General features: G+C 45.2%; 1 protein-coding gene across 2 annotated transcripts in view; it reads left to right on the top strand.

Annotated features, from left to right (window-relative positions):
* FRMPD1 (FERM and PDZ domain containing 1) overlaps positions 1 to 26,514 on the top strand; it is a 1,388,071-nt gene that overhangs the window by 931,398 nt on the left and 430,159 nt on the right. For both annotated transcript variants that reach the window (XM_069630382.1, XM_069630381.1), the window contains one exon: positions 5,457 to 5,583. In XM_069630382.1, the coding sequence (XP_069486483.1) occupies positions 5,457 to 5,583 (127 nt within the window). The remainder of the gene's footprint in view (positions 1 to 5,456; positions 5,584 to 26,514) is intronic.

Here is a 26,514-nt window from a genome sequence, read left to right as displayed (position 1 = left end):
CCAAAACAACTCTCTCCAAGCAGCCTTAAACATTCCTAAAAGAGACCACATCACTGCTGCCAGAAAAAAAGGTGCACTGGCTCCCTATTAGGGAAAGTATTATTTTCAAAACTTTGTCTATTACCCACAGTTGCTTGAGCAACACCACCCTGAAATATCTTGCTAAGAAAATGTTATGATCGAAGTCCAGCAGGCCGGTTAGGTCTCTCCACTTACATCGGCTGGCACATCCCAAAGTGAAAAGAGCCAAAGGAGATGGGGTGAGCTTCCCCTTGGTGGCCGCGAACCAACGGAAAGCCCATGAACTAAGAGCAGAGGACTCATATTGGGCCTTCCGTAAAGCCCTGAAAACCTGGCTATAATCTTAGCGGTCCTCCTTAAACCTGTTTTAGAACAATGAGTCACTACCGCAATAAGCTGTATTGTTACTGTGTCTGTGTGTCGTGGGTGGGATGACACACTTCTGTTGAAGCTCTTGTATCATGTAACTGGTTCGCAACAGTGCCTTGATGCCCCAGGGTTTAGGTGCTTTACAAATGTAAAAATAAATAAATAAATAAATTGCCAAACCTGGAGTACACTGAAATTATGCAGGTTGCAAATATACTTTAATTTTACAAACTGAAACTATACTGATCTTTTTTTTAAATTAAAGTTTTACAAATATTCCATTAGAGGAGAAGGACCAATAACGTGCGGATTGGCATTTTGCAATGTACAATGGGAGTGCACTGGAATTCTGAAATGATAAACTGGGAGTATACTAGAATTGTGTATACTAAAATATGGAACAAAGTGATAAAAATGCTAGGATTATAAAATGTGGAATACCCTGGCAAAAGGGAGAAACACTCACACTGTCAAATTTAGAGCACACTGGTATACTTAGTGGGAATAGTAGAAACCGGCCATAATGTGTCATCCAGGCATAATTCCAATTGACAATAATCTTCTAAACAGGCATAATGTAGTTTAATAACTGAGTGTAAGGTGTCCCTCCCTAAGGTATCTGAAAAGTGGAGTGTGCAGCTATCTGTAGGAGTCCTGAGCATGGGATACTTACACGTTACCGCGCACATGTGCGAAATGATAACCCAGGGAGCGATGAGTGGGCTCTCCTGTGATGACCATTATCCCCTCTCAGAGTGAATAGCAGGCTCTGAGGCCATGAAAGCCCTCTTCTATGAGATGTGTTAGATCTGGTAGCTAACTCTGAATGATGTGCACCATGGGTGAATAAATAGTCACAGACTTATCTTCAGTTGACCAGCTTTTACATTTACATTTATTTATTTATATAGCGCACAATGGACCCATAGGCATGATGGCGCATAACAGAACAGACATGCTACAAACAACAAGTAACATGAAACACAAAATATAATAGTTTGTGGGGGGAGTGACAAACTTTTGGACTGGAAAGGCGCTGGTTGGGTTTGATAGTCCAGTATTTGTTTGTAGGTAGTTTGCACAAGAAAATAGATGGTCCAGGTTGTTGGTGTGTTAAACATGAGATTTATAGGTTTATTCCTTGTTATAATCAGCACCAATGAAAGACATCATTGGATGTAAATGTAATATTCATAACATGATGATATGTTACACAGCCGACGCGCGTTTCAACCTAAGTCTTTTTCAAGGCCAATTGGGTTTGGTGGTTGAGTTTTCAGGTGGAATGGGCTGGTCCTCCCAAGTGTGGGTGCCAGAGGGCTGAATAGCCGTACTTGGCCGGGTTCGGCACTGCTGTTGTGTGGAGTCGTGGATCGGCTATCCACGACTCCACACAACACACAACAGCAGTGCCGAACCCGGCCAAGTACGGCTATTCAGCCCTCTGGCACCCACACTTGGGAGGACCAGCCCATTCCACCTGAAAACTCAACCACCAAACCCAATTGGCCTTGAAAAAGACTTAGGTTGAAACGCGCGTCGGCTGTGTAACATATCATCATGTTATGAATATTACATTTACATCCAATGATGTCTTTCATTGGTGCTGATTATAACAAGGAATAAACCTATAAATCTCATGTTTAACACACCAACAACCTGGACCATCTATTTTCTTGTGCAAACTACCTACAAACAAATACTGGACTATCAAACCCAACCAGCGCCTTTCCAGTCCAAAAGTTTGTCACTCCCCCCACAATCTTTCTAGACAGTAGGAACCTCGGAGTTGGTTCCTTGACAAACTATGACTCTGGCTGCAGGTCTAATTCAACTAACAACCAAATAAAGGGTGCGCAGGAGAGAGGGAGTCCCGCCACAAACTCCACTCTTCCAAAAAACACAAAATATAATAGGGTACAACCTAAAAGACCAGTGTAGTCCCGCTAGTTGAAAAGGAAAAACCGGTTCATACTATGACCAAGTACATATTGGAGCTACAATATAACTTAGAAATGTTCACTAACAGTGTGCTTAAAGAATTATTTTACAGTTGGTATCCCCTCTCGGGAAATAGTTGCACAGGCCAAGATAGAGAGGGTGCGAGCTAGACCCACACCATACGATAACACAATCACTGTTAGGTGTGAAACACCAGTCACTCAAGTCAATTTGCTGAATAACCTAAAGATCAGAAAGTCTGACAGTTCCAGGTCCTGTTCGTTGCCGCAGCCATGCCAGGACTTTATTACGTAAAGTTTCTCTGGTGTCTTTAGTGGTTACCTTCGGAATATTTGAGATGACGAAATTGCGTTGGTCCATGATAAACACATGTGTGCAGATGTCCTTGATAAGAGGCATTTGTTTTTTTTTTTTGCACGTTACGCATGGGAATTTGCTTGGGAGCAGAATTACTTCTGTAGCTTGTATCTTACAATGTTTGCCTTGGTTATGATCCAGTGCTGAAATTACAGTGGCTGTATCCTCGGCTAACTCCTTGGGGACAATGCTGGGGTGATTAGCCTGTTCCCTAATGGTCGTCAATGTCCTGGTTAGTACATGAGGGGAACCACTAATGGGCTTGGTTTGAGAAGCTTGGTCCAGACTCACCACTCGTATGTTAGATTGACAGCCATTCTCCGATTTTTTGTGCTGTTTCAACTCAACTGTGGGGGATTGTATAACAGTCTGTGTTGCAATACTGACTTCATGCGGACATATGACTGCCACAAACTCATTTAGAGTGTCCATAAGAGCACATAGATTCTGTAGATTGTGACACTACTGAAGTTCTTTCGAGATGCTCTCTTTTAGATATAAAAACCAAGGGTAGTGTCATCTGATTGGATAGTTGATCCCCTTAAGGCCCTTTGCTAGAGTTAAGGGTGAGGATGTTATTAGGTCAGGATTACACATGGCATATTTCTATATCCCTCCCAGTAGGGTAGTCACTGCTGCTGAGAAAGCTGACCCAGCGGAGTCAATCATGCTTTTACCCAATGAACACTCTGGGGTAGACGGTGCTGTCTTTTCAATAATAGGGAATGGAACGACCAGGTCCAAATTAAGATTCTTACAGATAGAATTTTGTGCTCTGATATCCCCGCCCGTGGAGGAAGTAGCTCCATGCACCCTCTGTCTCCTTCGGGAGCTTAGGGCCAGGACCTCAGACATACGGTCCCTGATGCACAAAGGCGAGACAGCTGCAGAGCCATGGCCAGACCACAAGAGAGTCTCCCTTGGCTCAAACCTAGTTGTGTTTAAAGGCTGGCTCCCAGGAAAGCGACATATAGAACCTGGCTTATTACTGTCCTCCATGTATATATATGGAGGGTATCAGATTACTAACAGAATGAAAGCCTCACCTCATGGCTATCCCCAGTTTAATTAGTAAATACAGCTTTGAAGCTGTATACAAGAGTTACAGTAGTCAAAAAGGGCAAAAAAGCATAGAGGACGTGGATTCTTACCCAGATTGGCTCCGAGCCACGCTGTGTAATGCGCGGACCAGCTCCTCAGAAAGTTTTCCAGGGGCACAGGGCGCACTCTGTACACCCCGTGCCTGGACAACAAGGGGCGAACGAGGGTTTCTTTTTATGACAGAAATTGTGCAAATAAAACGTTGGTATATGAAGCAGTACATAACATCCGTGGTCATCAGTGAGCCGGTCAATTCATTTATCCTCAATAAATAGTTAAACACTAACACTTGAATCACAGGTAAGCCAGTCAGTTCACATTTGGTACATAAATAGTTGCAATACGCAGTAGTGACCAAACCACCAACACTTACAGACGCGAGGCCACCTCGGAGGAACCCCAGTGGGGGAACTAGTGGGTGTGTCAGTGACAGCTCCCCTCACTTTCCTTTGCTTGTTCTATTTAGTTTCTGCTTCTGTCCTCTTGTAATCCTTCCTTTTTTAAAATATTTAATTAGGCAAAATAAATACCCTCAGTCCCTGCACCAACATGGAATACCCCTGCGGGGACCCAGGTCAGTGGGACTGTAAATACTTCTCCCTAAATAACGTATTGAGGACCCAAATGAATCCAGTCAGGTTGTTCCCCTTCACTTTGACACTTTATCAAGCTTGCCTGTGCGATGCTGTCGTAAAAGTATACTGCTACACAGTTCAATATTGTACTTTCGTTCCCCTTCACTTTGACGGAAACTGTACACTTTACCAAGCATGCCTGTGCAATGCTGTTGAAAAAGTATACTGCTATATAGTTCAATAGCGTTCGTTCCTCCCCCTCACTTTCTCCCTTATACCGCAGAGCCAGCAACAAGCAGTTTCGTGTGAGAGCGCCCCGGCTCTGTCCTAACCGAACCGAGCTGACAGTGGGGATCACACTGTATGACCTTACTCCCTCGGCTCCAGGCAGGCACACACTCTGGACCCTGGGTTGGGGAGAATAAAACACGCCAGCCCAAAGTAAGGATGGCCTCAGGGGATGTCCCTTCCAGCAACGGAGAGCCTGGCTGCACTCTCTTGTTCCCCGGTAGCTTCTCCTTTTGCGACGCACCGGGACACTATTTTATAAAACTCTGTCCTGCCCACCAGTCGCTAAACTGTGGGGGCCTCCTGACAGGAATAAATGTCAAAACACCTCAGCCTCACGCAAGCTCCCCCTGTTGGCAGAGTATACCTAGTCCCCTTGGAGCTTCTCCTCTAAACAACGCTTACGGAAAGCGAGAAAGGCCAGTGTAAAGCAAAAAACATGAAACCAGGACCCATTTACACCCGGAACGACATGACATGCTGGTTTACACTAGCCTAATACTAACTGAAAATGATGTGCTAATAAGATATACTGGCAAAGATGTTACTGGCAAAGATGTTCTAACAAAGGCTACGTAATACTCCCAATGATGTGCTACCTGGGTTCAAATATACGTATAATAAAAGGATAGAATATGTATTCATCAAAATATTAAGGTTGGGTTGCCACTTTGTTATATAAACAGTAGGGTTCCCAATTGGATGTGGTTTGTGTATAAGCATCGTTTATATATCGATAAGGACATTTTAGGATGATGCAATAATGTACTCTTTCTTCATCAGAAAGGATTGGGGGATTGAAAACTTCATCTCTCCGACTTTGCTGCGAAATATGAGAGGCAAAGATATAAAGAAGGCCATTAACTTTCATATGAAGCGCAACCAGGCTTTGCTGGAGCCCAGACAAAAGGTGAGCCATTCAAAGCTTACACGTTTGCTGATGTACAGTCAAGAAAGTTTACAAATATTAACTACTTTTATTAGATCTTTTCATTGTGCGAAATAAAAAATAATTTGGGGAAATTGATGACGCTGGTTAAATTAGATTACACAAGTGGTGGGAAGGAATATATGGCAGGCGAGGATGACTATTAAATTCTACTCCAAGAACAGCAGCATGCTTTTTTTTAATACGTCACAATGGACGGAATCTTTTCATCCATCACTCCCTGGCAACAATCAAATTCTCTGCTGCGCCTCCGCTCATCTCAGCATACTGTTTCTGCTCTCGCCTGTGTCCTTTGGTTTTGCCCTTCCTTGCTTGTGGGGTGGGCCTCTACACTGTTTTAAATTTGTTGTGTGCATATTGGCGGTTCCATCGAGTGCTGAATTTGCTTCTGTTCCGGTGCCCAAAATCCATCCCATCTCTTTCAAACGGCTGATCGCCAGTATTCCCCGTTAATCCACCGAGAGGTAACTTTAACTATCATTTGATGTGCGTTAACAGTTACTTGTCTTTACTGTTTTGTCGCGTGTATCCATGGGCAGGTTGCTCTGACAAGAAAGGAGTTCCTGTGTTTCTTGGTCCACTCATTTTTGGCGTTTCATTCTGTGTTTACTGTCCAATGCTACCAATGTCGTCTTTTTTTCTAGGTGTCTTGTGCCATCTATTTTTTATATGACTGCGGTCCAATGTCCCTTATCCTATGGTTGCTAGACAACAAGCCCTTGTCACTTACCTTCGACTACCATTCAACCGGCTTCTCAGGACGGCTACTGACACCCTAAACAAGTTTATTGCGGACTCGATAACAGCCTGCTTCATGAGTCTTGTGTTGAGAAGTGTTTTGGTCCCTTTCTGGCTATGAAAGGTACCCTGAGAGATGTGTGGCTGCTTATCTAACATGCAAGGACATAAAGATGTACGCCAAAACAAAACCCCCTCTTCATGTGTTTAAGCAGAAGAAGGCAAAAGGCTGAGGCCATGCGTGGCAGGAACAAGAACTGGATGTTGAATGGTAAGTTTAGCATGTATGAACCTCGAGCCTCGCTCTGGAGAGCCTTCTGTGCACCTGTGAGTCTTGGCCATAGAGATGGCAGAGTGGCACAGCGAGAGTGTGTGCCCTTTGCTGTACATATGTGAAAGATGCCCTACTAAGCAAACAACGATCAGATACCTCTATCAGTCCAAGCAGTGCTTTAAGTTGTCCGGGGCCAGCCGGGCCTACCCCCGTCCCACCACAATTTTGGCAGGACGCATTATCCTGCCGGAGCCGCGACGAGAGATGCGCCTGCCATTAAGTGAAGTGAGCTGACTGAAGTGCCAACCAGCCACAGCGTTGCTGTAGCTGGCTGGCACTTCTGTCAGTCGCAGTAACTTCCTCTTGGGACCCCTCATGGGAGGGGTCACCAGAGGAAGTTACTGTCCCTTTGTTTCCCCTGGTTGCTGAGGCATCTTTAGCCCTCGGCGAACCTGGGATTCCATTAAATATTTTGAGGTTTATAAAATATTACTTGAAAAGTACTTACTTCAAGCCATCATTTATAAAGCTTTGCTGATGGACAAAGACGCCTCGGGCTTTGTCCGTTGTCAAAGCTTTATAAAAGATGGCTTGAATTGTGCACTTTTCAAGCCATCTTTTATAAACATAGAAATGTTTTAAAAAGATGGCTTGAAAAGTATGCAAACCGTAAGGTATGCACACAAATATATAAATCTTATATATTTGTGTGCGTACCTTACTATGGCTTGTGTACTTTTCAAGCCATCTTGAAGTACACAAAACATAGTAAGGCACGCAACAAATATATAAATGTAAGCATTTATATATTTATGTGCGTACCTCACTATAGTTTGTGTACTTTGCAAGCCATCTTTTATAAACAGATGTGTATAAAAGATGGCTTGCATAGTACACAAACCATAGTAAGGTCCGCATACAAATATATAAATGCTTACATGCATTTATATATTTGTTTGCGTACCTTACTATGGATTGTGTACTTTTTAGGCCACGCCCACCCCATAAGCCATGCCACCAAAAGCGGGGCTAACTCCTCGATTTCTTAACCCACTTAAAGCCCTGGGTCCAAGGCATGAGAGAACCAGGGGTATCCTCTCACTCCTGCTTGCTAATGTTTGCGTTGATGGTGATGGCGTGTCGTAAGCACTCTGTTTTAGGCTTTCTCGTTTTCCATTACAATCCCAAAGGAAATGGCCCTGATTGTGATACCCGTAATGTTCCAGATTTCTATATATGGAATGTGTATTTGGCTCCTGACATCGACCCACAGATGCTGCAATTCCTTTTCCATAGGTGAAGGGGCCCCCTGTAGAGGCTAGTCAACTCCCTGAAATAGTGGTAAGGCAAACCTCTGGACGTTTTGGGACTATTAAAAAAGACAAACCACCCGAAGAATGTAAATCCTATCGCCCAATATCATTAATTAATCTCGATAATAAAATCCTGGCAAAGATTCTCGCAAACAGAATACTCCCGCTAGTGCCTGCACTGGTACTCGCTGACCAGGCAGGATTCGTGCCTGGCCGAAACACTACATTTGGGATACGTAGAATGTTCGGGGTTCTGGCAGCACTCGACCCCGAACAGCAGGCGGTGGCAGTGCTGCTGGATGCCGAAAAGGCGTTCGACTCCGTCGAGTGGCCCTTCTTGTTTGCCGTGCTGCAGCAGCTCGGACATGGGAAACAGTTTATTAAGCTGATCTTGCTTCTCTACAATCAGCCCCTTTCAGCAATCACTCTCAGGTCGACTCGCTCGGCATATATTAATCTCCAATGCGGCACCAGGCAGGGATGCCCACTATCTGCCATGATATTCGCCCTCGTGATGGAGCCCCTAGCAGCAGACCTCAGGGAATGCCAAATTCAGAGAGGGCTCAAAATAGGACCTCACCGTCTGATAATATCCCTCTATGCCGACGACATAGTCCTGTACATGCAAAACCCCAGCGAAAACCTTAACCCGATTATGCATGAAATAATATAGTTGGGCTGGTATCAGGGTTGAAAATCAATCAATCTAAATCAATTGTTTTTCCCTTAAACACAAAGACCAAAATATTTAAAGACGATTTCAACTTCCCTTGGGAAAAAGCTCACATCCGATACCTAGGAATCCTAATGTCCCTGAACCACCACGACATATTCAAAGACAACTACGGAAGCACACTGAAAACACTAAGGGAAAAGGTGAACAGATGGAAAACTCTCCCACTCACCCTCTGGGGAAGAGCCTCATTGGTAAAAGTGGTAATTCTCCCCAAACTCCTGCATCTATTTTCCAACATCCCCATCCTGTTGACTCGGCGCTTCCTGGGTAATCTGAGAAGTCTAGACTGGTTCTAGACCTCATTTGGGCGGGTAAACCCGCAAGGGTGGCATACACGTCCCTCGTACTCCCTGTCACCAAGGGAGGCCTAGCTCTACCCTATTTGGAACGGTACTACTGGGCAGCACAAGCCCAGTTCCTCAGTCACTGGTATAAGCCCCAGTTCGTAAAACCACACGTACAGGTCGAACGGGCACTAGCCTCACCCAACTTTCTGAGGGCCGTGATCATCAGCAAACAGGCCGTGCCACACACAACACTGAATATAGTGCAATCTACTTACACAATATGGCGGAAAATGGCCTAAAAGTACAAGATACAGTTCAGATACTCTCCTCTACTCCCCGTTAAATTCATCCCCGGGGTCCCACTCACTGCTGAGAAAGTGTTCCTGAACTGGGCGGACAAATGCAAAATAAATACACTAGGCGACCTTTTCACACAAGACACCTTCATAACACCACAGCAAGCGAAGGAGAAAGGTAGCACCACCTCCCTTGATATTTTTATGTACTTCAGAGTTCGGTACACCCTTCAGGTCTTCATTCCATCGTTCCCACAACAACCACCCACTTGGCAGCTGCTGCACAGAGTAATTCAGGCACAAGGGAAGGGCAAACTGGTCTCATCTATCTACAAAGCCCTGCTCATGGACACTTTACCATCAAACCCCAAAACGAAAGCAAGGTGGGAAACCACGCTACAAACGCCCATCCTAGATGAAAACTGGAACTATATACTACAACAGACCCAAAAAGTGGCACTTAACTCCCGCTTCAAACAAATCCACTTCAACTTTCTGCACCAAACTTATCATACCCCCAAAAAGAGAAACAGACATCACCCTGAGTCGAACGCATCCTGCGACAGATGTGGGACAATTGACGCTGACTTTCTGCACCTGGCATGGAGCTGCCCAACAGTGACCAAATTCTGGTCAGATGTGCTTGATGAAACTGAAGCAATAATCGGCGAGAGGGTGGAGCACACCCCACTGGTGGCACTCCTAGGGCTAACGAGATCCTTATCCTCGCACGTTAGAAAACTTGCAAGCATGCTATGGGTACTGGCACGTAGAAGATTAGCCATGGCGTGGGGACGTGGTGCACCCCCCACACTAGCGAACTGGAGGAGAGACATTCTCTATTGCCAAGAAACAGAAACGGAATTCATAAAGACACTGCCCCTCCACGCGAGACCTCTGGATATTTGGGGCCCGTACATCTCACACCTCCTCTCCAGCACCGTGCCAACTGAGCCACCTGATCAGCCACCGCAAACTGCACCCTAGTGAACCAAACGCAATAGAAGCTCGCTGCATATTGAGACTGTTGGTGGGTGGGGGAGCGGGCCTAAGGGAGGGCAACGGTGGCATGTTTGCAGCCCACTGTTTGGGCTTGTTTGTATACATGTTTCACTAAAATGCAAAAATAAAGTTTAAAAAAAAAACATGCATCTTTCATATAGGGATAAGGCTTTCACTAACGGCATGGCAGTGGACATTCACCTTCTTCATTGGTCTCAAAGTGCTTCTGTTTCCTGGGTAATGATACAACTGCTATTTTGATCGAATGCTGCAAAGCCTTCCTAAAGACTCTCAATTTGAAGCTGGCCTACTTGGTTCTCAAGGAGCCTCTACTAGAGACAGGAGGTCTTCTCTTTGGTGCAAGCCTTGCCAAGGGCCTTTCACAACCCCTTAAAAAGCTGCATCTTCTGTGAATTGTGCCATTGGCCATCAGGGGGGGACTGGCCTTCAGGGAACTCTGGAGATTCCCAGTAGGCCTCTGCATCCTGGGCCTCTTTTGTGTGGTAACCTATGTTATTTTTACATTTTCTCATAGGAAAAGGGTTGGGCTTGCTGAAAATGTGCAATGTAGGGACACTTTGAAAATTATTTCCAGGTCATGTTTTGGTTCCCGGTCCACCCGTGTTAGCCATGGGGCCATTTTCTGAGCTAGGGCCAACAGGGGGCCTTCTTTCAGCCTGGCACACTTTCTTCTGTGTATTCCAATCTGCCACCTTATACTTCCCAACCTGTGCAATGGGCAGAGGATCCAGATCCAGACCCAGAGGCAGCACTGCCTGGCCTCTGCTCCCTGTAGAAATATTTATTGCATTTATTTAAGGATTCCGCTAGGGTAACAAGTCTAATCACATGTCCCCTGTATACAGTCCCACCCCACAATTTTGGGAAATAACCAGACCGTGTATTTTTACAACTCAGAATGTATTGAAAGACATTACTCAAATTTAAACACAGGTGGTCTCCAGCTTTAAACCAAGGAATTCACTACAATGTTGTAGCTTCAAAAACAATTGGTCAATAAAGCATATTTTACCTGTTTACACCAATTAAAAAGAAATACCATGCATTTAAAATGCATTCCTTCTATGCTTTCTTCTATTTAGGCAACACATTTTACTGTAATGATACCATTTCTGCTCTCATGCCAGCGTATGCATTTATTGATGTATAACAATTTCAAACTCTTCAGAATACTTGTTTTTGTCAAACATACAAACAGGTATGGAATTGGAGAAAAGTTACTTGAACAAATAACATTTAACTGGGTTCCTCTATTACGTGTGAAGTAGTGACTGTATTGGCTTTGCGCAAGTCTTTTAAATCTAGACAATGGCGTATGACTCTTACATGTTTGTATTTTGAAAATAACACTCTTAGGGATTTTCCCCTCTGCTCTGAACACACATGTGTATAGTCTTCTCAGAATATGTGTGTGCAGCTTTCAATCTATGTATGTGTGCACATTTCAATCTATATATGCGTGCACAGTTTTCAGTGTATTTGTGTGTGTACAACGTTTAACCTACATGCGTTTTTGAGCTGGATATGTAGTTCGGGAGGATAGCTCAGGGGCAACATCCTCCCATAGGAAGCAAAATGACATGGAGCATCACAGGTTCGATCCCTGGGTCAATGCTTAGAAACCTCTGGGTATTAAGCTTGTTATGAATAACCAATCATATCATGTTCTCCAGTAACATATCACATGTTAAAACACCCTTTCTCTTTCACATTACACATAGGGCTGCCTGTTCCTTTCAAGATAAGAGACTACAGGGGTTTAACTCTTTGCACGATTGTCTATTAATAGAATGAATTCTCAGTGCTAATTCCGGTCGTGCAAGCGTCTGATTTATGACTAGACTCACACCGGCTGCACATTTATTTGCATTATATCATATTAGACAATTCTAGCACCTTTAAGTGTCTTTTTTACTAGATGGAATTACAATGATGGAACTTAGACCAAACAATCGGACAGACTCAACAAATATGGCAAAGTATTACTTCATTATCAATTCAATAAAGCACAGTAAACTGACAGACATCGGGCTGATGCTGGCACACTCACAAACTTGATTGCATGGGGGTCTTATACACCGATGTCCATCATCTTAAATGTCACTCTACTTGGTATAATACAAAACCTATCAAGGGAACTGATTGGTGAAGGGAACATATCTACTTATAAAAAATATAAGGATTAGTGCATCATTGGCTACCCCTTATCTGTAGGGCACGCCTTGAACTACCTCTAAATACTTATAGTACTGATTATAGTGGGCATAACAACAGTGGGTTGGCTTGTGCAACATTCTATATTAGGTTGTCACCCAACCCTATTGATTGGTTGGCATACTATCCCAACCTTGGACTTTTGGCTCCTTGGCAGCACGCACGTGAAATAAAATGTAGGTGTTTGAATCCCGTCAGACTACTCCCCATTTTCCCAATTAGCCCAGCATCTCTCATCGGTAGGCCATAAGCCAAAGTCTTCCTTTGTAGTTGACTTTGTGCCTGCTCACTGTCCTGGAACATTCAAGGAAGTGTGAGCCCTCAACTATCGTAGCTTAAGGCTCTAATTAATAGCCTTTGTTTTCGACTTCTAACTCACATGTGAAGAGACCACAAATGTACCCATTTTATCCTTCCATTTACTGCTATTTGATTCAGTTGATGTAAGGTGCTGTTGCTCCTCTTGGCCTCTAGAGACTTGTTCACTCTTTCCCATATGAACTTTGTACACTTTTAATTGATCAACAGTTTGGCTCTCACAAATGTTTTCATCTTCTTCCATCTATGAAGAATGTCCCACATTCAGAGCTTATACATATACTTCCTTTGTGCTCTGTGCTTATCCTTTGAAAATAGCATTGTTAACTCGAGGCTAACCTTGACTCTTTGTCGGCCCTGCACACTTAACAGTTTTCATGCGTCTCTGAGGTAGCCTGGTTAAATTCAAAGTGAGCCAACGTCCATTTTCCTAATATGGCTGTCCGTACAATGTTATATATATTTCTCTATAGTGTTTGTGCCCTCCCTGTCTTTCTCATGCAAAAGATTAAAGCTGACACACCCCAGACGGGGAATGAGGCAAAGAGAGCAGGCTGCGAGAGTTCAAGGTAAGGTTTATATAAGTAAATGGCATTCAAAGATCTCTGTTGCCTCCGAGAGTGCTCTGACCACAATTAAGGTTACAATACATTTTATAGGACAAATAACGCAACTAACATAGGGTACTACGTTGGTCCCGGATTGGACAGTCCGTATGGTGCCCATGGTGTGGGCGGCATCTCTTCCTCCGGGTTGGTTGCTTGGTTGGCGGGAGGATGGACGTCAGGCGTCTGTGCTCCGAATGGGTGAAGGTCAGGTCGCTGTGAAGCAGGGTGGCCACTAGCTAAGCTAACATAATATATTCTCAAAATGCATGCACTAAATAATAATCGTTCAAAGTCTTTGAACAATTTATCATGTCTCTATAAACTTCACACATGTGTCTATACTGTCAATAACATCGGATTATAAAGGCCTTAGGTTAAGGGTCTTGAACCCATAATAACACTGGTTGAAGTGAGGGTCTGTGTTCATAAGAATCTCTGATATGTTGACATTTGTTAGGTAGACAACAATATACTGCAGCAGGGGTCTGATGTTAGTTGGGGATCTGATGGAGGGGCATCATGGCGTGGTCAGCAGTCTGGCACATAAAAGGAATACCTTGCAGGGGCAAAGGGTCACAATGGCAGTAAGTTTCCACTGGCGAGGGTGTGGGGGCAAGGACACATTTGTGGAGATGAACGAGCTATGTGCTTAGTTCATGCTGGTTCACATGCAGGACAGTGATCTCAGAGGAAGAGTGATGTGTTACATTTATTATTTGTTGCAAGTACCTCTGGCTCCAGCGTGAGAATGGAGCCGCAGAGTTTTACAGTCAGAGTGGAAAAGATGGTGGGGGCCATGTGCCCTGTGCGTCTGGCCGTTGCGAGAAAGGAAAGAGAAGCGTTTTGTACTATCGCAGTGAGGCCTAGTCACCAAGATGGTGTCAAAAGGGGGTACAAAAATGGATGCCCTGTGTCCTGCTCGGTGGTCCCATCTACACGAATGTTAACCAAAGTCGACATCGCATAAGGGCAAGGGGCGAACCCACCACTGGAGGCACTTGGTCTGAGTTTTGTACTGAGAAGTAAAGGATGCGAGGGGCCTGCTGGCCCCTCGCTCCCACACATTCCCCCCTTTCGTTACATCTAAAGTAACGAATTATGAGCCTTGTTTTCTTTCATTCTCCCTTCGGTAGTACTCACCTTCAGCAACTGCTTCTTCCCAGGCTGGGGTATATTTTATTGGCATCCATGCTCTGCATACACTTCTCAAGCTATGCCCTCTTCTTGCATATTCGTCTGGGGAGCATGTTAGGTAGATCACACCATCCCCATCCAGGTCTACCCATACCTCTTTATACCATTGTAGTTCCCTTGGTTCCTTAATTGTGGTGTGGTATAAGTTATCAACCCTGTCCCCATATTGCCTGTAGATGGCAGTCATCCTGTATTTTGGAGTGTTATGTTCCCCTGTTTGTATTTGTGCATCTATCATAGTTGCTACCGTTGTCAGTCGGCCCATTGTTACCATCATCATAGTTGAGGTAGGTATACTTTTTGCACAACACCGGAGGCCTAATTGGCACACGCAAAAGAATAGCAGCACAAAGACGATGACGGGAGTGAGTATTTTCATCATCACATTTACCCATGATGGTATCCAGCTGAATATGTTGTCAAACCATGTACTTTCCTCTACTCCGCCCTCTGTTCTCATCCTCTCTCCTAAGTTGTGAACTGCTGTTATCACATGCGAGAGTGTTCCGTTATCTGTATCTTCAGATGGCACGAATGTGCAACACGCCCCCCCCCCCGATTTTTCGGCAAACACCGCTGTCCATCGCCATGAGGAGGTCTAGAACATATCGGTTTTGCATTGTCGTTAGGCGCAAGGCATGGAGCTCTATTTTTATTACGTTGAATCCTTCTTCGGTGTCGTTGGCCAGTTGGATTAGCTCCCAGCGCACTATTTGTAACCATTTGGCATTTGCTTGCGCTTGGAGTCCTGGCGCTAGGAGCGATGCAAAAAATGTGTCTGCGGATGTAAAGAGTTTGTATTTTTGTGGGATCTCAGCAAGGAGTTTTTTGATGATTCAGACAAAATATAGTTGGATGATCTGTTACTTCGTGATAATTTTGTTTTCAACTCGTGTTCTGACAACAGTTCATAAGCTGGAGGTTCTGTTTTTACTTGTTGGGGCGCTGTCGATGGGTCAGCCGATTGCCCTGCTGCCGATTTGCCAGCCGATTCTCCTGCTGTCGATTTGCCAGCCGATTCTCCTGCTGCTCCTTGGATATGGCTTTCGGGTATTACCATCAGGGCCGTATGGAGGGTGGCTAAGGCACAAGTACCTTTCCAGGATGCAGGTAGATGCAGGTAGGCTTGTTTGCCGAAAATCCAGTACATGTCCATGAGTGCCGCGGTGCCTTTCTTCATTTCAGGTATCATTACTGTCTTGTTGCATCTCCTTGCCCCCCTCATGTTCACTTTCCCTTCCCCATGGAAGCATAGTTCGTGCAGTATTTCATTTTTGTACTTTTATAGGTTTTTCCAGTGCTGTGATCCATGTTAGTTTAGTGACGTGTTGCGACCAAATAGGGGCACACACTTACTTTATCCACTGGAAGGTGCCCTCTCGTAGTCCCCGGAGTGCTTCTGCTTTGCATTCGATAGTTTCATTTGCAATTTGTTCTCTGCATACCTCGTCCCTTTTATGACAAAAAATGGCTCTCTGATGCAAATTACTCCTTGACTCCGGCTCGTGCATGTTGCCTCATTTTCCAGCCTTTCTAGGCTGACGGTGTGGGCCTAGAAGGTGCTTTGTATCTTACATAGAACTAAGTGAATCAAACATTGAGCCTCCGACAAGGGTACTACCTGTGGTACCAACATTTTGGGTGTCCCTGATGCATGCGGTATGAGTGAACAGACATAGCAGCTTTCATTTGTTGCTTGCTTTGCCGTAGCACTCATGTCTGAATACCATTTGTTAGATTGATCAGGGTGGCGGGGGTCTTCTATTTCATCTAATCCCAGGTCATGATAAATGTCGTATCTTTTCCTTCCTGCCCCCCTTTTTTCTCTCCTTTTCCCTCCCTCCTTATAGCTTCTCACTTTTTGATAATGTATTGGGAACATTCCAACCCAGGCAGTATCATTGCTGTTAAATATGGTATGCGTATACTCGTTAGTAGCAGCAGCGTAATACGAGGTTGGTTCTATGGTTGTCTGCGCATGCATACTTGTGTTGTCTAAGTTACTCGGCCAATAGTAGTCGTCATCATATTCATTTTGTTCATAATCATTACTCATATTTATGCCAGGTTGCGACAAGGAGACAATTGTTGGACCAGCAGGGAGGTGCTCTGATGTCTGTTTGGCATTCGTATCGTGAATACCACTGATACATGTTTCTCCCCATATTGTCTTTACTCCAGTCCATATTAGGCTTGACCCTTCTCGTATCAGCTGTGCCCCGGTCCCCCCTTTGTGCATGTCATTAACCAGAGATAAGAGAGTGTAATACCAGGCCATGAAGAACAACATCACAGAAAGCAAGACAGCCGCACATTTCAAAACACATTCAACATTGCTATACTTATTAGCCCTATTGGCATCCCTATTGCTATCTAACATTAACGTGTTCTCTGCGAGTGCACTTTGTATGGCCATTTTGTCACCTGGAGGGATGATACAAATTTGTTAAGTCACCAAAATATGCTCATTATATATGTATATTTACACATCATATTTACTCATTGTTTTCATTTACGGTTGCTGTACTTTTTATTATACATTTTTCTGTCATCCGCTTCACTTATATCCTCTTTTTACTGTGCATTTCATAGCGGGAGGAAGGTCTAGTAAGGAAAAGAGAGTGAAAGAAAGAAAGATAAAGAAGTAGGGCAAGGCAAATCAGAGGGCACATCATTGTCTTTGCTCCTTACAAGTTCCTCTTTCATTTGATCAGGTTGTCATTGCTTCCCAACCTCACTTGTAGTGCCACTTGCACGTTCCTGTTCGCTCTGAGGGACTATCGCGTGTCCTCCTCACATCTGAGAGGTGCACCCAATATTTCAGTCCCTTAACCTTCACTGCAGTGGGCGTACTGTAAATTACTTCATATGGGCTGTGGAACCTTGGTGAATTCCATCTCCTGACGAAACTCCTCACATATACCTGTCATCCTGGCATCAGCGGCCCAGTTGGGCTGTCTGTAGCTGGCATGGTAGTATCAGTTGCCACATTTTCAGTAAAAGGCGGTGCTATTTGTCACGCTATGCTGTGTACTGCGCGCATCAGCTGAGACAAGTATTCCTTAAATTCTTCCCCCAGCACTGTGGCAGCCCTGTGTGCATCTGATGCTCTCCTAATCGGGGAGAGTGGTGTGTGTATTCGCCTCCCAGTCACAATTTCATGTGGGCTCAAATGGTGGTCCTTGCATGGTTGCGTTCTGAGTTGGAACAGTGCTAGGGGTAAGCAATACACCCAGTTTTTCTTCAGTGTATTACACAATTTCGATAGTTTACTCTTGAGCAGGCCGTTGATCTTTTCCACCACTCCATTAGCCATTGGATGATAGATGGAACACAGTTTGTGCTTCACCCCTAGGAGTGACGTTACTTCTTTGAAGAGGTAATTCACAAAGTGCATGCCATTGTCTGATCGTATCACATCACATATTCCCCACCGGGAAAACTCTTCTCTCACCAGAAACTTTGCTGCACACTTCGCTTCTGGGTGGGGGCATGGACCCGCCTCCACCCACCTCGAGAAGGGGCATACTACCACAATTAGATATCTCGCCCGTTACATCTCTCTCCCATATCTGCATAATCTGTGTGGAGCTCCCTGAAAGGCCCTGCCGGCCGTGGCAAAGTACCTCGCAATGTCCTCAATATCATCCCTGAATTATATGTTTGACATGTTGTACAATCTATGATACATTTTGACAAATGTTCCTGTAGGTTGGGGACAAACCAATGTTCCTGGATGTCTGCAGCGATGCGTTGTTTCGCTACATGGGCTGGAAAGTGCAGCTGTTGGAATGCTAGCTATAGTAATTCTATCGGCATCACTACCTTCCCCGTTGTCTCCTGCCTCCAAATGAGGTCTGTGGCTGATTGTTTACATCCCCGTTTGCTCCATAATTCTTGTTCCTCCAGTGGTGCTCTCCTCTGTAGCTCTATTAGCTGTGTTATCGGCGTGTTGCTATATGTTTCTTCTAGTGGTTCTGCAGTGATCGCTTTAACAATGCACTCAGTTGCTGGTGTTATTTTGAAATACGAGGCCTCCTTCGCTGCTGCGTCGGCTGCCTTGTTTCCCAATGAGATTGCATCTGTGTTGTTGGTATGGGCTTGGCATTTCACCACTGCCACTACCGATGGCTCTGCCAACGCCTCTATTACTTCATTCAATAATGTAGCACGCTGTACTGGTGATCCATCTGCTCTTCTGCACCCTCTTCTACACCAGCGTGATAGTCCTGAATGGACAGTGGTAGTTGCATATGCCGAATCTGAATATATAGTCACTGTGCATCCTTTGGCTGTACGTAATGCTTCAATTAATGCCGTTAGTTCAGCCGCTTGTGCGGAGTAATGGGAAGGGAGACGCTTTTGGACGATTGTTTCATAGCTATATTCCTCCATTTGTACTACTGCCATCCCTACATGCTTCTCTCCTGTTTCTGGGTTTATTGATGCTGAACCATCTATGAAGTATATTTCCCCTTCTGCAGGGCATTTTCACTCACCTTGGGAATATCATCACCCTCCCCCTCATAGGTTGCACAGTCGTGTTCTTTCATATCCTCCATAGTACATGGTTCTGTAATGAATGTTGCTGGGTTTACTGTTTTGCATCTGACCACATGCACGTTGGGGCTCGAAATTATCTCATATGCGGTTGCCCTCTGTGTTGTCAGTGTTGATTTTGACCGCTCAAGAATCGCAAATAATGAATGCTCTGTATACAACGTTACTGAACATCCCATTACAATTGTGCCACTTTTTTCAATGGCGAAGGCCGCAGCTACGAGGGCCTGTTCGCACGCGAAGTGACCTTGCAAAACTGCATTTAGTGTTCCGCTGTAGTAGGCCAATGGCTTGTGGCCTAATGATGTTTTCTGTGTCAACTCTGCAGTCATCAGTGTTCCATTGCAGTGTGAGAACAAGAAAAATTCCCTCTCATAATCTGGGTTCGCGAGGACTGGGGCCTCTGCGATAAGGTCTTTCAGTCTGAAGTACTGAGCCATCATATCATGTGTCCATTTTATTGGTGCTCTACTTTTTTGCGCTTCTTTTAATGCTTGCAGTAATGGGCGTGTGTATGCTGCATAATCAAGGATCCATGTTCGGCAATAGTTGCATAGTTGTCTTTGGTATTATTATGTTACGTATGGCAGCTGCTCTGTCAGGGAGTATTTGTTTGCCATCTTTCGATATTAGCTGTCCGAGGTATACAACTTCGGCAAGGCAGTATTGTAGTTTCCCTTTATCAACCTTGTATCCTTTGATGGCTAACACGTTTAACAGTGTTATAGAGTCTTCTCTACACTTTTCTTCTGTTTTGCTACAGACGAGTAAATCGTCTACATATTGTATAATGGTGCTCTCTACATCTATATTTCTAATGTCTTCACGTAATACTCTGTTAAAAATACTTGGGCTTTCGCAATATCCCTGTGGGAGTCTGCGATGTTCATATCTGTTATTTCCCAGTGTGAACGCTGTGAGGTACTGCGATCCTGGGTCGAGTGGTATGGAGAAGAAGGCATTCTTCAAGTCAACTACAGTAAAACATGTAGATTCTTTGAGTATGCCGCACAGTATTGATGCCGGGTTAGGTACTAGTGGAACTCTTTTTGAATGACTTCATTGATTGGGCGGAGATCTTGGATCATCCTCCACGCCCCTCCTTTTCCTTTTTTAATCGGAAAGATGGCTGTGTTACACAAGGAATTTGATGGCACTATTATACCTTGGTTCAGGAGTGCAGTTATTGTCTCCCTATTCCCTTCCTCTGCTTCTCTGGCTATTGGGTATTGTTTCACTCTTGGCGGTATGGCACCTGGTTTTAGTTTTATCTTTATTGGTGTTACTTCATGTAATAACCCTACATCATGGGGGCCTGTAGTCCAAATTTCTGGTGCTACTTTTGCCATGTCTTCCTCAAATATTGTTGGTGGGGCATTAACACTGGCCATAAGTGGGTTGTGTACCTCTCTGTACTGGATCATGATGTCAAAGGGTATGCTTATTTCCATTATTATCTTGCCATCATCTTCGTTGTCAGAGAATAGTTCTTCGTCAGTTAGATCTCTTAGCATTATGTTTGGATCTATGCATAACACAGTTCTCCACTCGCATCCATGCGTGTCCAAGCCTATGACCACAATATGTTTGCTCGATACCTGAACTGCCTCGATGTCTATGGACATTATAGTGCCTGGCACAACATCCGTATTTGCAATTGGGCGGAATTTAAAATCTGATGGTGTCCTCCTTTCTTTGCTCATTATCTCAGGTACTACTCGGGCTAACACTTTGATGCCATAAAAAAACATGTCTATGTCAATGGGTATCCCTCGCACTAAAACCTCATTCGTCATTGTACTTATCATTAACATTGCTCGCACTGGGCATACTCCTGGGGTGGAACATACTATTCCCCGCTCGGTAAATGAAATGGTCATGTTCAATTGACTCAGCAAATCTCTACCCAGCAAGTTGATTGGCGCGTCTTTGTGGTACAGTAAGGGTGCGCGCACTGTTTTTCCCCCCACAGTTATATCAAGATCGTTGGTGTAAGGAACTTTTAAAATAGCCCCAGAGAACCCCAGCATTTCAAAATTCCTGCCAGAGAGCGGAAACCGCCCTTCCATAAGACATGATTTTTCCGCTCCTGGGTCTACCATAAAGATAAACTGCTTATTTCCTATCTCTGCCCCCACTAGTGGTTCCTCTTCTGCACGTAGGGTGGTGGATAGGACTGGACACGCAAGTGCTCCCTGTGGGCTGTCCTAATTTGCGTACCTTTCTTGTCCTGGCACTGAGAAAACATTATCTCCAACTACTGTTGTGCCGCGGAACGGTGCAGGTGCACCATGTGGAGATGTCGCAAAAATGTTGCTGCTGACATTTCCTACAGTGTTTTGTCTTGCCATGGGCTATGATGCGCTGTGATGTGGTTGTGAGGGTGGTTGTCTTTGCTGCATTTGGGGTTCATTATGACACTGGTCCTGTGGCCTTCCCCCTCCCATTGGTAATCCATAGGGGCTACCTTGGTGTGGGCATCCCCACACCTGTTCATTGTCCACGGGTGGTTGCCCTTGGAAATACCCTGAGGGCCACATCCTGCATTCTCTTGAATAGTTTCCCCATTTCCCACAGTTCCAACATGACCCTTGCTGTCCTCCTCTCATCCCTTGGCCACCGAATCCTCTATTCCTCATGCCTCCGAACCCCCCTCTCTGGCCACGGTACCCACCTCGTCCTCTCGCCGGCCTTTCTTGCCACTGTGGTCCTCTGTGTTGCTCCTCTCCGTTCCCCGCTCCTTGTTCTCCTGCTGCCCACAGTGCTGCTATCCCGACTGGCCTGCCTCCTGCACTCTCATCCCCCTCATTCTCTCTATCTGTTGTTACGCTGGCGTTTATGGCAGCGACCTTCACTAATTTATTTTGTACCAGTTTCGCTTCGTCCGCCAACCTTTTCTGTGCTATCTCCTTTTCTCTCTCTTTGTTCCTTCTACAGTGGTGCACAATTATGCTCTGAATTTCAGGCCAACCCTTGGCTTCTATCCCAGCTATTTTGTCCAAGGCCTTCTGTACCTCCTTCGGGAGCCCTTTCTTGATTATGAAATAGAACAAAGCGGTGGATTGGTTCCACGCCGTACCAGTTTAGCTTCTCCATAAATCTTGCACCCACAGTGTGAATTACATAGGATCCTCGTTCTCCTCCATTGTACATTGCATTACTAAATGTAAATCTGGAATATCTGGAAATGTGCGCCGCAATGCATTCCATACTTGTGCTCGAACATTGTTGAAGGGTGATCCATCATGGCGGTCACAACTCATTGTTACTCCTGGGAACCCTGCCTTTTCCCAAACAGCGTCTGCCTGATCACCCACGGCAGACACTAGCAAACTTTTTACATCACCTATCGCTAACGGTACTCCTGCCATGTTCTTTTCGAACGCATGTATCCATTTCCCTGCCCCTCCCGCAAGTGGGGGGAGGACTTTCAACAGATTGTTCTTGTCCATCTGGGCCCACGGAATATAGTGTGGCCTACCTGCTCCCTTGTCTATCAACGGCATCTGCAACTTATGCTTCTTTCCTGTCTTACTTACCGTCCCCTTCTTTGCCTTACTCAACAGCATATTCCCTACTCGCTGCCTTAATCTACCCTGCCATCGTGGGGGTGATCGTTCATCTAAGTCATTGAAATGATGTGGCAGTGGGGATCCCACAGCTGCTACTCCTTCTTCGTATTCGTCTAGATCACTCCACACCTCTTCTATTTCCTCTTCTTGCTCGCCATTCTCCTCTTGTCTTTCCCTTCGCTGGCTTTCTGGGGTGGCTGGGCATATGATTCTTACTGGTTTATCATTCAGATGCAACAGGAATTCTCCCGATCGCCATTCTTTTTCTCGCCCTTGTGATATGGGTGTTCCCTGAGACAATATGGACTGCGCTGGCCCTGGCGTCGCTGCTGCTCATTCCCCTGTTACACTTAGCAGGGGTGTGAGATGTGCTACGGACAATGGTGATACCTCCCCTCCCCCCGGTAGCATTTGGCCCCTGTCACACAGTGCTCTTAGCTGTGTTATTTCCATTTGTGCATGCGCTAACTGGCGGTCTAAATCTCCGGTTAATCGCGCTGAATTTACAGGGGACGCACTTGTCGGGCCATAAAGGCCTCCTTTGTCATATGGTGGTGGTGCCGTGGCTACCGCTCCACTTGGGGGAGTGGGGGTGGGGCACGCTGGTACATACAGAGGCTCGCTGTATCCTACTGCTTGTCTTGTCAATAAGGGGTATATTTTGGTTGTATCATTCTCAACTGTGGTCGTTGTGCATTCACCCTTTGGTGTTCCGCTTACCTGTTCCTGTGTTTTCTGTTTTGCGATTGTTTTTTCTGTATTTACCTCTGCTATAGGGGTAGCTTCCTCGAACATTCGTCACAGGTCCAATACTTCACTTCTGTTTTGCAACTGTTTTCCCTTATATCTTGCCAATAAGTGTGTGGATACTAAATCTAACACCCTTTTGTCAAACAACCCTTTCATCTCCCCCTTGTTCCCGTTACTGAACACTTTTTACCCTTCCCTGTTTTACCTACTCTTCTCATTCACTCCCCACCTTTTATACCCTCTTACTCTTTCCCAAGGAATCTTGCTTACACGGAAAAAGAATATTCTAAATGACTACTCCGTGTCTACTTAATATACGAGACCCCGACTATTTTCTCTTTATCTTCACTTATTTATCTGCACTGGACGAGACAATGCTACGTGGCGCCGCCTTCTACCCCGTTCGGGCTAGGATACCTCTTCTCTTCTTCTTTATTTCTCACAAAAACCTAATGGCCATATAAAGGACAGATCAGAAATGCTTCAGCATCACTCACCCAGCCCCTATTCTTGGTTTTAACTCACTACCACCTGTTCCCCTGTTCCCTTATTTTCCCCCCTTACCTTTCCTTGGTAACTTTCACAACCGGCACTCACGTGTTCAGTCGGGTAATCCGAGGGTCACCGTTCACGGTCTGACCCCAGTCTGGTCCGCACCCCAACCAAGCCGTGGCCGGCCTCGGCGAGCAGCTTTTTCAGTTGGGTATTCGTTAACCGGGAACCCTTGAATCCTTTCTTGTAGTGCACACAGGCTGGTCGGCCGCGGAGGCGATGGTTTTGCTGGGGGGTGTCCCGGATCTCGCCGCACAGTGCGGGCCTCGAGGCACCTTTCCAAATCACATCACAGGGGGTCACCAAATGTTTGTGCCCTCCCCGTCTTTCTCATGCAAAAGATTAAAACTGCCTCACACCCCAGACGGGGAATGAGGCAAAGAGAGCAGGCTGCAGGAGTTCAAGGTAAGGTTTATTTAAGTAAATGGCATTCAAAAATCTCTGTTGCATCCGAGAGCGCTTTGACCACAATTAAGGTTACAATACATTTTATAGGACAAATGACGCAACTAACATAGGGTACTATGTTGGTCCCGGATTGGACAGTCCGTATGGAGCCCATGGTGTTGGCGGCATCTCTTCCTCCGGGTAGGTTGCTTGGTTGGCGGGAGGATGGACGTCAGGCGTCTGTGCTCCGAATGGGTGAAGGTCAGGTCACTGTGAAGAAGGGTGGCCACTAGCTAAGCTAACATAATATATTCTCAAAATGCATGCACTAAATAATAATCGTTCGAAGTCTTTGAAAAAATTATCATGTCTCCATAAAGTTCACACATGTGTCTATACTATCAATAACATCGGATTATAAAGGCCTTAGGTTAAGGGCTTGAACTCCATAATAACACTGGTTGAAGTGAGGGTCTGTGTTCATAAGAATCTCTGGTATGTTGACATTTGTTAGGTATACAACGATATACTGCAGCAGGGGTCTAATGTTAGTTGGGGATCTGTTGGAGGGGCATCATGGCGTGGTCAGCATTCTGGCACATAAAAGGAATACCTTGCAGGGGCAAAGGGTCACAATGGCAGTAAGTTTCCACTGGCGAGGGTGCGGGGGCAAGGACATGTTTGTGGAGATGAACGAGCTGTGTGCTTAGTTCATGCTGGTTCACATGCAGGACAGTGATCTCAGAGGAAGAGTGATGTGTTACATTTATTATTTGTTGCAAGTACCTCCGGCTCCAGCGTGAGAATGGAGTAGCAGAGTTTTCCAAACAGAGTGGGAAAGATGGTGGGGACCATGTGCCCTGTGCGTCTGGCCGTTGCGAGAAAGGAAAGAGAAGCGTTTTGTACTATTGCAGTGAGGCCTAGTGACCAAGATGGTGTCGAAAGGGGGTACTAAAATGGATGCCCTGTGTCCTGCTCGCTGGTCCCATCTACGCAAATGTTAACCAAAGTCGACATCGCATAAGGGCAAGGGGCGAACCCACCACTGGAGGCACTTGATCCGAGTTTTGTACTGAGAAGTAAAGGATGCGAGGGGCCTGCTGGCCCCTTGCTCCCACACAATAGCAAGCTTCTATAAATTGTCTTGCTACCTTGAATTACTGCGTATTTACAGTTATTGGTCAGTGAGTTACTTTATTTTCTTTAGATCGATGATTACTTTAACTTTAGGTGCATGTTACTCTTAATGCTTCTGTTACATCGTTACTTAGTATTTTCATATTGTTTCAGCATAGGTTTGTATATCTTCTTCATGACATCACTTTGTCCTCATTAGATATCACTTTAGCATTAATCCATGATGTCCCCAGGTGCATTGTGACATTTTGGCAGGCAAAATCCTTCCATATAGCATCCTTCCATGCTTCATCCTTCCACACTTTCAGTGCGAGGTTACATTCTGTATGGCTGTCTGAGTGCATAACATCTCTCATACACTCGATGCAGAATAGAAACGATGTAGGGGGTCCCATCTATGGCTTTTCTCTGACTGTTCCAATATGATGGCGGCAAGGATGCAGGATCTGGCAGGATAGCGTCTACCTGCTCCTCTACAGAACAGTGTGTCATGATGTCACTATGGCCTGTGTGATTCTGTGTTGGCATAAGCCAAGGAATCTATTTACTGGCGCTTCATTTTACAAAATGGCCCAGTCAGTCTGGAATTCCTCCTTCAGCAAGCTCTCTTTTCGGCTGGCTGTCTCGAAACCAATTCCCAACATGGACTGGTCATCCCTCTCTCAATGGCTTAATTCTCTAGTCTGCATAGGGATCAGTCATCCGTATGGGTTCAATTCGGCACCCCCTGACCACCGCTCTCCAGTTGTTTACAGAAATATTCTTCAATGTCTATCTCCCATATTAATTAATTAGTTTTGTGTGCATGCTATTTTATAATCCTTGGCTCCTGTGCAGCCTTATGACTAGATGTTGTTTCCATCAGTCTCATGACTGGAAAGGTGGGAGGGAATTTCACACTCCTAATGTAAAATGGCAAGTTTGTCTAGTTAC

The sequence above is a fragment of the Ambystoma mexicanum genome, chromosome 6q (assembly GCF_040938575.1).
Source record: "Ambystoma mexicanum isolate Mex_15411 chromosome 6q, UKY_AmexF1_1, whole genome shotgun sequence".
NCBI classification, from domain to species: Eukaryota; Metazoa; Chordata; class Amphibia; order Caudata; family Ambystomatidae; genus Ambystoma; species Ambystoma mexicanum.
The sequence above is the reverse complement of the archived record's forward strand: the minus strand, read 5'-3'. Positions and strand labels throughout refer to the sequence as shown.